This window comes from Coccinella septempunctata, chromosome 7 (genome assembly GCF_907165205.1).
Source record: "Coccinella septempunctata chromosome 7, icCocSept1.1, whole genome shotgun sequence".
In the NCBI taxonomy this organism is placed as follows: Eukaryota; Metazoa; Arthropoda; class Insecta; order Coleoptera; family Coccinellidae; genus Coccinella; species Coccinella septempunctata.
In genome coordinates this window covers 7,088,644-7,101,350 of record NC_058195.1, presented here as the reverse complement: position 1 = coordinate 7,101,350, position 12,707 = coordinate 7,088,644, and the positions used below count along the sequence as shown (strand labels likewise).

Here is a 12,707-nt window from a genome sequence, read left to right as displayed (position 1 = left end):
CATGTTCAAATGCACGGATTCTACTGTAACAGTCAATGGGAAGATTAACTCAATTGTCTTGGATTCTTGCAAGAAATCTTCTGTTGTGGTTGACAATTTGGTGAGTAAAATTCATTTAATAAGAGCAGTCAGGTTGATTTTGGTTTGGTTGGAAGTCTGCTTAGGGCTTTTGACATTTGACATCTGTCCAAATTAACTGACAGATACATATATTGAAAATATCGAATTATAGCTATATCTATCCTTTAGTGAAATGAAAAGTAGCCAGTTTCATAATCAAACTTCAATTGCTTTCCATAAAGTAGAGTTTTACCCAATTAGCCATGGTGGGTTGCCTCAAGTATCTGGTCGCTTCGTTTTGAATCATCCATATTTTATACTCAAATTGAATTTTGTCTTCTCTTCATTCCAGGTATCTTCTGTTGAATTCATCAATTGCCAATCTGTCCAAATGCAAGTGTTAGGTAAGGTACCCACTATATCTATTGACAAAACCGATGGTTGTCAAATCTACCTGAGTCAGGAGTCCTTTGATGTGGAGATAGTCAGCTCCAAATCGTCTGAAATGAATGTATTAGTCCCTAAAGGAAACGGAGACTACACAGAGTATGCAGTCCCTGAACAATACAAGACCACCGTCGTTCCTAGCAAAGGTCTAAGTACGATGATTGTTGAAAAGAAGGGTTAAGTGTTTTGGTAATCTCTTAAATGAAAACAATTTTTAAGAATATCCTAGCAATTTTTTTTACAGATGTAGGTTTAAACGAAACACTTGAGCATGTTAAATATGGAAGGTGGTATTAACATTGAAATGATTTTAGACGCTTTTCTTTATACTTTGACATACAAAATGTTTTTAACTTCTAGAAAATTTCAACCAGGAATTATAGACTAAACAGTCTTCCAGATCTAAGTTTATTAAAATTACTTAATATGTAATTTCAATTTGGATTGAATACCTCATTTTTAACTGGTGATCAAAATTGATGATTCATTAAGGCCAAAGTAATTCTTTGGAGATTTCAGTATTATTTGAATAGATTAAAAACCTAATTCTCCATTCAACATATAAACCTGGTTTAAGTTTTCGACGTGCTTTTTTATATTTATATATCAAATGTAATGGAATGTTCTAGATTCATAATGGAAACATGAAAATTTGCAATAATTCATATTAACCTTGCCTCTTTGTTTATATGATTTATGAATTCTAGTCACATCTTTGATACATCTTTTTATGCAACATTTCGTTGCACTGGTCATACGATGGGATGATTAACAACATATCTTTTCGAACAATTTTTTCATATTGGAAATTTTACATTTGTTTTCTGCAAAAATGTATTTATTAGGAAATTTTTTGTTTTAAAATTGTGTGAATCGCTTTGATAATTCTTCCTATGTAATTTTATCAATTGAAATAAATAGGTGATAAGTGAAAGTTTTTTATGTTACCTTACTCCCAACATTAAACATGGTCCATATAATGAAAAAAAAATGGGAGAAATAGCCGGTTCTTCAAGAACAAGACATTTCTCATCTCTCTTAAAACAGAATGAAACACATGAAAAATATATAAAATGCCCAAGATCTTAGATTAGGTCGTAGATAGAGATCCTCTATCTACGGATTAGGTCTAGAAAATTTGTGGCCTATGTAGCCGTTAGTTAGGTTAGGTTAACCTAACCTAAACATTGTTTGTTGTGTTCATGGACAGTTGTGTTGCATACACATAACAGACTAAAATATATATGTATTATTAGGTCCATACCTGATAATAATAATAATTATTAGGTCTATGTTGTGTTGTGTGCCTAAGTCCCTAATCTTATTTCACCCAAAGATATTACATTTTTGAATTCACCCAACTCTCCTTGGACATAAAAAATTATGGATTCCCTTAGAATGTCGAGTAGCATGTCAGAACAGTCAGAAGAACTACTCAATACATCCAGGTATGAATCTCTTCTACTCTATTATTTTATTATACCTACCCCTCACTTGGGATTGCTGAATATTTTGTTGTAGATATTGTCGAGTTGTTTGTCTGTGATGCATTTTTTTTTTAGATTGGGCAATTGCGATGTATGCAACACATCTAGAGCCAAGTATGTATGCCCCCGTTGCGAATGCAAAACTTGCTGTCTAGAATGTAACAAAATCCATAAAGAAGAATTGGAATGCACAGGAGAAAGAGATAAGACGAAATACGTGCCTCTGAAGAATGAAAACAGAAACACAAATCTGGTTCTGTTAAGTGACTATCGGTTATTGGAAGAAGTCACCAGAAAAACAGAAAACTTCCACAAAGCTGCAAAGCCCTACTATTATAGATCACGAAATGTAAGTTAATAATGAGTTGCAGTCACTTTTTGCTATGTCCTTTTTTTTTTCAGAAATTGAAAAAATTGGAACTTGCAGCGATGGCTAGGAGTATAAAATTGAAATTTTACCCACCTGTTTTTGAGCGAAATAAAAATAATACGACTTCATTCGACTTTAAGCAAAATTTGATATATTGGCATATGGATTGTTTTTTTGTCAATGCAGAAAACTTGAAATTTTCCAGCGAGCAAGTATCTGAAATGGAAAAATTGTCATCTGTTATTGAGAAACATTTATCAACAAATGATGAAGCGATTTCGAAAAAATTATTGATTTATCAAGCAGCGGGGCATTCTGGAATTAAAATTTTACTCAGAGCTGAAAATAAAGCTGGATCCAAATTTTATGAGGTGAATCTTAGCGACACTTTGAGGGAATGCCTTAAAAATAAAACAATCATCGAGTATCCAATATTTTATGTTATTTTAGCGGATCATAAATATGGATTCGATGTAATTGATTCAGGTAAGATTATTTTTATTCACAAAATTATAAATGTGTTTTGTGTTGACCATTTCTAAATGTTATTTTTTAGATATTGAAGAAGGTGATGAAAAAGTAGGAGATGAGGTAATAAATGCCATCATTAAACAAGAGGATGATGATTACTATAAAAATGAAAATCTTCTTGGGCTACAAGATGAGGTATCGTGAACATTCTGTTTTAATTTGCGAGTGTGAATGATAATCAAGAGGATTTGTGGATATTAATTATGTTTTAATGAAATTTTCTGTAGAATGAGAGAAAGTTTTATATAAAAAATTATATTTGATGAAATGAATTTTTTGCATTTGGTCATTGTTTTTGCTTGCCGTCATGTATCACCCCAAACATAAACCTTGAAACAACATTGATCAATGAAAGCAGTGAAGAAATATTGGAACTTATATTGCATTGGTTAATATGATGTTACCAATGTAAACTCACTCCAAGTCTTTTTACTAAAACGACACATGTTCCAGGATACAGATTGATCACTCCTGATAGTTTAAGGAGGAACCTGAACCTCAAAAGCTGACTGAGGAATTGAACAATTTTATCAAACATTCTGCCTTAAACGAGAGGAAATTTTAACAAAGAGCCATTTTTAGTTATATCAGGCTATAAAAGCAGCATTTGAAAGGAGTGAACAGCTGCTTGGCGTGAGGAAAACTGTTTGGTTTTGAATAAAAAAAAGACAGACTGAGAGGAATAACATTTTCCAAGAAATCTCACTATCCACTATCTCACCTGGCCAGCCCAGCACTGCTGACAAATGAATATATGTGATTATAGTTATATCTTTCTAAACTCAACAGATCACCCCAAAAGAAACAATTATTTTTCGAAATAAAAAAAAATTGAAATCGATATTTCCATTTTATTTACACAACTATACTTCAGTACAAACATTAAATACTTCATCATGTTATCTAAATTAAATAGATAAAGAGAAATATTCTATCTTAAAAAACTGAACTCTAAAATATAAACTAACTATTTATATTTTAAGAATATGAATAATGGTATAACCTATAGTAGTCTTAATTTATAGATTATTTACAAATAGAGTGTGGAAAGAAGGTAAAAGATATTGAACCTTTTCTTTCCAATAACGTTCTGAACTCGTAGCTTCTAACTCATGAGGCTACAACTCGATAAAACCTTTTAACGCCTTTTCCTACCTGTCCCCTTACCACCTCCTTTTCCTTTCCTTTGTCCAGTACTTTTAGGTTTTTTTCCCTTGGTACTCTTCGGAGCATTACTTTTCTTACCACCTTTGCTCTTCTTTCTGCCAGGAGCAGCATCATCGTCATCTTCCATGTTTCTAAAATATGAATTAACTGTACCCTATTCACGTAACAATCACATCAATAAATGTATTTTTTTCCATTTGGATACTTACGATGGTCCAGTTCGTATCTGTTTGGAGACCGCCTTCTCTATATCTAATTTGGGTCGTTTGTTTAGAACAGAATTTGCAATAGATAAATTTAAGGCTTTTTCATCCTCTGCTGAGACTGGAGGTAGTTTCCTTTTTCTGTTAGAAGCACCTGGCGTGATTGTGGCAATGCCTCGAGCTTCTTTTTCACGCGGTAATTTATCTTGAAACTTCCCAACACTTGCTGTAGAGGCTTTCGCAACTGTGATTGCAGCAAGTATCTGAAAAAATCCAAAATAATAATACCATAAAACTAATCAAATTGTGAGGAGCTAAAGAATTAGCAAACAGTAAGAGAAAAAAACAATTTACAGAACTTACATCTTTGGATGAAGATTTTTCAGGATCTAGAACTCCAAACCTGGGAACTTTCACATTTTTCGCTTTTGCTATGTTTCTCAATCGTTGCAATTCGTTTTTGGCTATTCTTTCACCTTTAGCCATCGCCTTTTTCTCGAACTGATCCTCCATAGGATCGGCATTTTGGGGCACTTCGATCACCCAATCTTTCTCTTTATCGGCTTTAACTTTCTTGAATCCGAACCTAGGGACCCATTTCTTCAACTGGTCATCCCAGGTCAGTTTAGACTTCTTCTTTTTCTGAATACCCTTGTCTCTCGCGAATTGTTCCCATTTCGTGAGAGCTCTAGGTTTCGGACAAGGTTTACTTCTGGGGAGTATATATTTTGCAGGTGGTAATTTAGCAACAATGGCTTCTTCTACTCTTTCTGTTGGGAGGTCCCAAACCTTATTGAACAGAAGTTGAACGTTGTCTCTCGTTAAATCTAATAAGTAGCTATCTTTATTTCGTCTAAAATGGAACAATGAGTTAATAATAAAATTAGTCTATTTTATAGTCACACTTACTTTAAACTTTGTTCGTCCAAAACGTTTGGATCGGCCGCTAATAGACTTCCCACATCTAATTGTACCTCCAAATGCTTTTGTACGTCGATAGATTTATATTTAAGAGATTCTTGTTCCGATTGCTTCAATATTTCTTTTAGAACAACCATGTTGATTTTCTAATCATGTATGTCCGGATAACTCAATCACAAAACCAACCTCAAATTCGTTTGGGCACGTGGTGTAGTGGAAAATTAAAATATCCCTAGGAACAATTTTTTTCTATGGATAGCACAGAAATGTTTTCCTTTTCTTTCTATTTAATCCTTGAATAGTAGATATGAGTGGAGATTCCGCAAATTATCTATATACTTTTTTATTACATCAAATAACCAAATATCAATTTTTGAAATTAATACGTCGTTTAGAACTTCATATCAATAATTACATATTTTTCATTCAAGACAGAATAAACTCTTTGGTCTTGATCCTTAGACCATAGAAAAGGGCAAGTTTTTTCTATGCCATAAGCAATTTGAAATTTATGCAGATTTAATTGTTTATGCTCTGACCGAAGATATTTTGAATTTTGTTTATATTTTTGGGTCAATAGAACAAAATGAGAAAAAATATAAAGATAACTCAAACTATTTAATAATACAGAAAACAAGTATCAAACATTCACAAACAATGTTAACGGACAATGATCTGAACCATAAACCTTATCATGAATAACACTATCACATACTTTATTTTTGAAACGTTCAGAAACAAGAAAATAGTCTAACCTCCAACCAATATTCCTCGTTCGAGATTTGTTCATGTAGGTCCAAAACGTATAGGCATCTTTTCTATCTGGATAGAACTCTCTGAAGGTGTCTATGAAACCTTCTTGCAAGAAATCAGTCATGCCATCTCGTTCTTCCTGAGTGAAACCAGCATTTCTCATGTTTGGTTTCGGATTGGCTAAGTCGATCTCATTGTGTGCCACATTCAAATCTCCACATACTATCACTGGTTTTTTTTTGTCAAGTTGTTTGATGAAATCCTTGAAAATATTGTTCCATTTCAAACGTTTATCCAGGGTGACTAATTTTCTTCCTGCAAAATATTTCAACAGTTCACACAACAAGAAACAATTTGGGGAGAATCGGTACTAACCGGCATTTGGTACATATACTGTTACTAAATAAAAGCTGTCAAATTCTGCAGTGATGCTTCTACCATCTTCATCTTGATCTTCATCACCAATACCATAGATCACATTGATGGGTTCTTTCTTGGTGAGCATTCCAACCCCTGCATAGCCATTCTTTTCACTACTGCACCAATATTTTTTGTATCCTTGAAAATTCTCTATTTCAGACGGTATGGAGTCCACATTGCATCTGGTTTCCTGGAAATCGCAATGGAAAAATGTATAAGTGATTTGGAAATATTACAAGGCTGGTTGTACACACTAAAAGAAGACAAATAACAAAAAATACACGGAGTACTTCAGTGTGATATTATTTCATTTTTGAGTCGAAAACCAAGCACTTTCGGCCTTATTAGAGGGCCATCATCAGGGTTTTCCTATAATGGAAATAACTTGTTTAATTGCTGCCTGTATTAGCTGACATATGTGATAATTTTCTTGACAGAAAAACCCTGATGAGGGCTTTTTAAGGTCAAAAACGCTTGGTTTTCAACTCAAAAATAAAATAATCTCACACTGAAGTACCCCATATAGTCATTAAAACTTGGAAAAAGATCTTTTGAAAGTACTAACTTGCAGACATAATATATCAGGTGAAGCGAAAGTTAATATGTTCAGGCCATCCTTTTTCAGCCAAGCTTTCATACCATCGACATTCCACGAGGTTATTCTGAAATTTTCAGCTTTACCCTCGGCATTCTTTTTTCCGCATTTGAAATCAATTTCATCCCACTGTGTAGTTGTTGTGTTGGCAGTCACCGATTCCTTCTCTGTTGTCTTTTTATTTTTAGTGGTTTGTTTTTTGGCAGGCTTGTCCTGTTTCTCCACAGTTTCTTCAGATTTTTCCTTTGGATCCTTCTTATTTTTCTGTTCTTTTTCTTTAGATGTTTCTTTTTTTTCAGATTTGGCTAATTTCCGCTTTTTCTCAATTGGTTTTTCCTTAGCATCTTCATCTTCCTGTTCCGTTTGATCATATTTCCTAACCCTGCCTCTTTTCTTTGGTGGCTCCTCTTCTACCCTCTGAACGAAAGTAATAGAAAAAGATTAGATGGAAAAAGCCAATAGGCTGCTTCAATACAAATCTGGGTTCATATAAAGTGCACGAAATTGAATCTAAAGTAGCTATTCATATCTGTAGAGTAAGCGCATTTGTTTTTCAAAAACATCTTTCAATCTTGAACCATCCATGTACTATTAGTTTCGACATTTTAAGAAAACCCTCTGCTTACAAGACCCCACGAGTCGAGCGAAATAGAGGAATTAATAATTTATCACCGATAATTTATGAATATTAATCGGAGAAATACTCTTCCAATTCACTTGGCATGTTGAAAACCATTACGAGACACGTGCATATTGATAAGCATACAAAAATAATCCACCTGTAGGTGTTCTCCAGTTTTGGCCGCATTTCATATAAAAGATGAAGAGGATATCTGGACAATCATTCCAGCAGTTTCAAGATGGTAAGAAAGTGTTGAAATAGAAGTGCGTGTATGGTTTGAAAACCCCAAAACTCATTATGTCAGCTGTTGTTCCCCCAGGACCCTTATTAACGATTGTTTTGGCCTTAGTATGAGCTGAAAAACGATTTGGAATAATAATTTGATATCTTTTTCTCAATTTTGTTCAACTTTTATGTTTCAGAATTGCAGAGTGGTATTCATCTCGGCGATCTGCTTGATATCCGCATCTCGGTCTTTTAGTAGTATTTCCAACGTGAGATTGCATCGCTATTGCGGAACCGCATTGAAAGAAAAAATGGATGAAGTATGCTTTGAAGGTGAAGGCGAAAATTCAATCGACAAAGAACCAAGTGAGAATCATCAATCATCGTTGTCGTTAATGATTTTCTAAAAAGTTCATTTTAAATTGAAACGCAAAAAATAGCTGTCAAGAAGGTATCGGGAAAACAGAGAAAATTGAAAAAAATTCGATTTTTCTGTATTTGCAATCTACCAGAGTTAAAAAATACAAAATTCTAGATTTGCGTTAATCGTAGATTATAAAGCATTCAATTTTCATCCATCTATGGCATTACTACATATTAAGTAGTAACAACTTTCTTGTTATTATTTGGTTGAATTAAATTTTCCAGTTGAGACTATATTTGGAAAGTGGGCGAATGGCTCAACATTTTTTACTCGCGCAAACGTAAACTAGTCAGTTAAGAATAATTTTCCTACCAAGAGATTATAGAAAACTACTGTCCAATTTTTTTTTTAGTACACTGGAATCAAAAAAATAGTTTAGCTGCAGGCATTTATCCATCATTAAACGATGCAGTAAACTTCATCCCAATAAGACACCAGCGTGGAATTATTGAAGAATGTTGTATAAACAGATGTTCTACAGATACCCTTAAAGCTTACTGTAGTCGATAGAAGAAAAGTTGCCACTAAACTGTATAATCTTTTAGGTTTTGTAATATTATATGAATAGATGTAGTGTAATTGATTTCTTATTTGTTTCTTCCCCGTCTTGAATGAAAAATTATATATAACATCTAGTTCCTGATATACGGATAGCAGATAGGATAAAAAGGCCAATGAGAATATAACTAGTGATGCCTATCTCACTGTATTTTAGTCAAATTCAGGAGAAAATTTACATGATTGATCTTGATGTAGGTAGACTTTCTATTCTATACAGATGGGACAGAGAAAAACCTCTATTGGGATTAGGGCTGCCAGTCCTCCTGATTTAGATGGGAGTCTCCAGATTTCTCACACTCCCTCCTGATTTTTTGAAATCTCCTAATTCATCCGGAATTCATTATTTAATTAATACCTACTATATGATTGCGGGAGACTGACATGTACTATCACAGAAAACTAATATTCTCAACTATCATCAATTCAAACATTTTCTCTTCGGGAGGGTAGGGGATGATATTGAATAATGGTATACTCCTGCATTTAATTTGTGAAAATCTGGCAGCCCTTGATGAATAAACTCATATAAAAAAAACAAGCACATAAACACAGCACTTACACTTTCTTTATTGGCGGGTTTTCTTTTAGGGGGCATTATTCTGCTTATTCGATTTTGCTTCAACGATATTCTGCCACTGGTAAAAAGAAATGATATCTTAGCTGTTGAATTCACAAACTTGATTCTGGAATTTCTAACCTCTTCCAAAATTGATTACAATAACTGATTTCATTCAAATGGTGAATTAACGGCTGGTGGAACTTTTTTTCGAAAACAACCCCTTTGCATTCATTGATTAGTAGCAGAACCGCTGTTGGAGAATGGCGGGAAAATGAACAAAACAACTTTCGTGGAAACATGGGAAAGTCATCGATGATGATAATTTGAACTAATTGACCATGCTCAATCTACTTATTTCACCATTAATCGTTATCCCTTGGGAAAAAAATAGGCTGAATTAATAAACAAAAATTTTGAATTTCGAAAAATTGTACCACAGAGAAATTTTTTATTCTGTCATTTTTGACATCTACACATTTTCTGGATGACGATGAAAGGAAATGCTAACATTGCTAACCTCCTTTCTTATTCCTTCCACGTTTCAGGTGTGAAGTGCATTTGTTGGGCTCTCTTGTATTACACTTAATAATCAATTAAGATGGCTTTTGGTAGTTTGAAAAACGATAAAGAATTGAAAGCTTTCAACGCGTTCCTCGAAACTAGGAGCTATGTTAGTGGGTGAGTTGAAAGTTTTTCAAATCACCAGCACTTAAAAGATCATTGCAAAGATTAATTCTTTGATCATTGAGAGGAGTAAATCCTCAAACCGGAAATCAGTTTATTCAACATTCTTAACTGAGGGCCAAGAATTCAACTTTAGGAAACTAGTAGGCCCTACCAGCACTGTTCTTTTCACGTAGGTTTTCGTTATGAATGTTGCATGAACTGATAATTATTAGTATCAGTCTGTTCAAGAATCACGAATTTCATTGTTGAATTGACAAGATATTTTTCTATTCTTGTAGATATTCTGTATCCAATGCCGATTTCGATACGTTGAAGCTCTTAACAAAGGCTCCAGCAGCCAATTACACCCATATTCTTCGTTGGTACAATCATATCAAATCCTTCGAAGCTGACAAATCCTCTCCAGCTTGTCCCTTGAAAACTGCCACAACAACAACTGCTCCAACACCTAAGAAACAAGAACCCAAAGAAGAAGAAGATGACGATGTCGATCTCTTTGGTTCAGATGATGAGGAGGAATCAGAAGAAGCACAACGTATCAAAGAAGAAAGGCTGAAGGCTTACAATGAGAAAAAATCCAAGAAACCTGAACTTATTGCCAAATCGTCCATTGTTCTTGATGTGAAGCCTTGGGATGATGAAACCGACATGAAAGAAATGGAGAAAAAAGTCCGTACTATTGAAATGGATGGTCTTATCTGGGGTGCTTCAAAACTTGTACCGGTGGGCTATGGTATCAACAAGTTACAGATTATGTGCGTAGTTGAAGATGCCAAAGTTTCAGTTGATCTGTTGACTGAAACAATCCAAGAATTCGAAGACTTTGTCCAATCTGTTGATATTGCTGCTTTTAATAAGATTTAATTATGTAATGAGTTTACATTAAAATACATCTTATAATCGAAATTGTTTGATTTCATTCAAAACATGTCATAGATCAGTGTTTAATAAAAAAAAGTTAACATATCTTCGAAACTTTGAATTCCTTACATTCAGCACAAATACTGTTCAATTTTTATCAATAAAAATGCGAGGAATTGAATATCTTTCATATAATAAAACATTGCCATCAGTTGTGGATTTATCAAAATAATCACAATCAATATTACAAAAAGGTATAGATTAGTTTGAGCTGAATAATAATTCAGGTAGTCAACTTATGAAAGTACAAAAATACGTTGAATTTTTTTCCAAAAGTGGTCAACATCTTATGATTAATAACTGAATCTTAAATTCTAACATATACAGAGAGTACTGGTAATACTGTTACATCAGATTCAGAGTGTTCAGGGGTTATATCATGCAGAATGAGGGTATATTAGCATTTTTCCAAAAACTGCAATACCTTATATAATCGTAAATTGTTACAGTGAGATCTGCTTCTTCTAGTTTCAAGTTTGAAATTTGGAACATACGAATATTCCTGTATGGGAGTTTGTCCTATGAAATCCTCAAGAACTGGTTCTTTGTCTTTTGGAGGCAGGGGTTCTCTTGAGGAAACCGTTTTTTGGACGCGTTTGTTTGGTGATGATAAGGGCATCAAATCTTTAAAAATTTTCTTTTCATAAGGGAAGTTCACTTGCCTGGTTACCTAGAATGAGATTGAATCATATTTCAGTTACATTATAAGCCAAATATTTCATTATTTACAAAAAGTTCTGTAGCACAACTCATTATTTTCACCTTTTCATCAAACGCTCTCTTTGTTTTTAATGAAGAAGTCTTCATTTTACCTAAACTTTCAATCTTTTTGCTCAAATGTAGAGTAGAATTTATAACAGGAGTATCAAGATTTGTGCATTTCTCAGAAGAATCACTTGTTTTAGAATCTTTCTCCAAGGAATTCGTTCTTGAACCGAGTTTTGACTTGGACTTTAACGAAAGACCCTTCATCGATGCATCAATATCTGGTACATTAAATTTTGTTTTTTTGGGTCCAGATTGGTGTCCTGATGAAGGTTCACCACTCGATCCAACATCGTTCAAATTCAATGGTTCAACCTTTTCTACTTCCTTCACCACAATACCTCTGGTGTTCGTTTTAATAGGATTGCGAACTAATTGTTTCTTGAACGTCACTCTGCTACCATTAGACTTCTTCTCTAATTTTGTGTTCATCTTCAGATGCTTCAGCTTATCGACCAAGTTAATATGAGTAAAACAACTGTCAGCTAATTGTTGATTCAAAATAAGTCCCCAATTTTTCAAAACAAAACCATTTAAAAAACAACGTAGAGGTTATGTTTATTTTAACCTCAACTCAACTGACATTTCTGCCCTGCCGCCTTTGGCTGGAATCCGCTGGATTATCTTTTAAATTAATTATTTTATCTATACATGAGTATGAGAAATTCTGTTGGAAGTGTCCTTTTACATTCAAAGGAAGCTGTCAATCAAAAATTTTTTAATTCGAAAGTGATGATGCAAACTTATTTTTATTTATTTTTTGAAGGAGCGCGCTATCGAGGTAAGGCTCATTTTGTTCGTAAAAAGGTATGAGGCAAAGATTATACAGTTAACTCTTTAATCTTTGGTATGAGGGAATTGACTAAATTTTACCAATTTGTGATTTTGTTCCTTATTCCGAATGTATTTGAATGTTTACATGAGACTCGAGACATAAAAAAATCTATATATATTTATTATAGTCTATAACAGCATATAACATGTTTCAT

At 33.6% G+C, this 12,707-nt stretch overlaps 7 protein-coding genes across 9 annotated transcripts; 4 read left to right on the top strand and 3 right to left on the bottom strand.

Annotated features, from left to right (window-relative positions):
- Positions 1 to 109: 109 nt before the first annotated feature.
- On the top strand, positions 110 to 1,441 carry LOC123317993 (adenylyl cyclase-associated protein-like). The gene is made up of 2 exons (XM_044904640.1): positions 110 to 326; positions 413 to 1,441. Exons 1-2 carry the CDS (start codon positions 324 to 326, stop codon positions 686 to 688), a joined length of 279 nt encoding a protein of 92 aa, XP_044760575.1. The 5' UTR covers positions 110 to 323; the 3' UTR covers positions 689 to 1,441.
- Positions 1,442 to 1,712: 271 nt separating this feature from the next.
- On the top strand, positions 1,713 to 3,736 carry LOC123317989 (box C/D snoRNA protein 1-like). The gene is made up of 5 exons (XM_044904635.1): positions 1,713 to 1,955; positions 2,070 to 2,343; positions 2,397 to 2,850; positions 2,921 to 3,030; positions 3,349 to 3,736. Exons 1-5 carry the CDS (start codon positions 1,891 to 1,893, stop codon positions 3,358 to 3,360), a joined length of 915 nt encoding a protein of 304 aa, XP_044760570.1. The 5' UTR covers positions 1,713 to 1,890; the 3' UTR covers positions 3,361 to 3,736.
- Positions 3,727 to 5,394, bottom strand: LOC123317988 (ribosome biogenesis regulatory protein homolog). Its single transcript, XM_044904634.1, has 4 exons — positions 5,175 to 5,394; positions 4,629 to 5,118; positions 4,272 to 4,528; positions 3,727 to 4,193 (listed from the first exon to the last, which is right to left on the bottom strand). The coding sequence occupies exons 1-4, from the start codon at positions 5,321 to 5,323 to the stop codon at positions 4,034 to 4,036; spliced, it is 1,056 nt and encodes a 351-aa protein (XP_044760569.1). The 5' UTR covers positions 5,324 to 5,394; the 3' UTR covers positions 3,727 to 4,033.
- A 391-nt stretch (positions 5,395 to 5,785) lies between these two features.
- LOC123317984 (exodeoxyribonuclease) lies at positions 5,786 to 9,813 on the bottom strand. 2 transcript variants are annotated; one of them, XM_044904628.1, is made up of 5 exons: positions 9,484 to 9,813; positions 9,346 to 9,421; positions 6,925 to 7,371; positions 6,315 to 6,549; positions 5,786 to 6,254 (listed from the first exon to the last, which is right to left on the bottom strand). In XM_044904628.1, the coding sequence occupies exons 1-5, from the start codon at positions 9,642 to 9,644 to the stop codon at positions 5,827 to 5,829; spliced, it is 1,347 nt and encodes a 448-aa protein (XP_044760563.1). In that variant the 5' UTR covers positions 9,645 to 9,813; the 3' UTR covers positions 5,786 to 5,826. The 2 variants fall into 2 exon arrangements, with proteins under 2 accessions (XP_044760563.1, XP_044760564.1); XM_044904629.1 differs by having other exon boundaries at positions 9,346 to 9,813.
- LOC123317986 (bombyxin B-10-like) lies at positions 6,472 to 8,808 on the top strand. Of its 2 annotated transcripts, none has more exons than XM_044904630.1 (3): positions 6,472 to 6,573; positions 7,999 to 8,167; positions 8,578 to 8,808. In XM_044904630.1, the coding sequence occupies exons 1-3, from the start codon at positions 6,562 to 6,564 to the stop codon at positions 8,733 to 8,735; spliced, it is 339 nt and encodes a 112-aa protein (XP_044760565.1). In that variant the 5' UTR covers positions 6,472 to 6,561; the 3' UTR covers positions 8,736 to 8,808. The 2 variants fall into 2 exon arrangements, with proteins under 2 accessions (XP_044760565.1, XP_044760566.1); XM_044904631.1 differs by lacking the exon at positions 6,472 to 6,573 and adding an exon at positions 7,386 to 7,817.
- A 47-nt stretch (positions 9,814 to 9,860) lies between the features above and the next one.
- On the top strand, positions 9,861 to 10,938 carry LOC123317982 (elongation factor 1-beta'-like). Its single transcript, XM_044904626.1, has 2 exons — positions 9,861 to 10,023; positions 10,311 to 10,938. Exons 1-2 carry the CDS (start codon positions 9,944 to 9,946, stop codon positions 10,894 to 10,896), a joined length of 666 nt encoding a protein of 221 aa, XP_044760561.1. The 5' UTR covers positions 9,861 to 9,943; the 3' UTR covers positions 10,897 to 10,938.
- Positions 10,939 to 11,095: 157 nt separating this feature from the next.
- On the bottom strand, positions 11,096 to 12,182 carry LOC123317980. Its single transcript, XM_044904624.1, has 2 exons — positions 11,716 to 12,182; positions 11,096 to 11,623 (listed from the first exon to the last, which is right to left on the bottom strand). Exons 1-2 carry the CDS (start codon positions 12,148 to 12,150, stop codon positions 11,351 to 11,353), a joined length of 708 nt encoding a protein of 235 aa, XP_044760559.1. The 5' UTR covers positions 12,151 to 12,182; the 3' UTR covers positions 11,096 to 11,350.
- Positions 12,183 to 12,707: the final 525 nt, after the last annotated feature.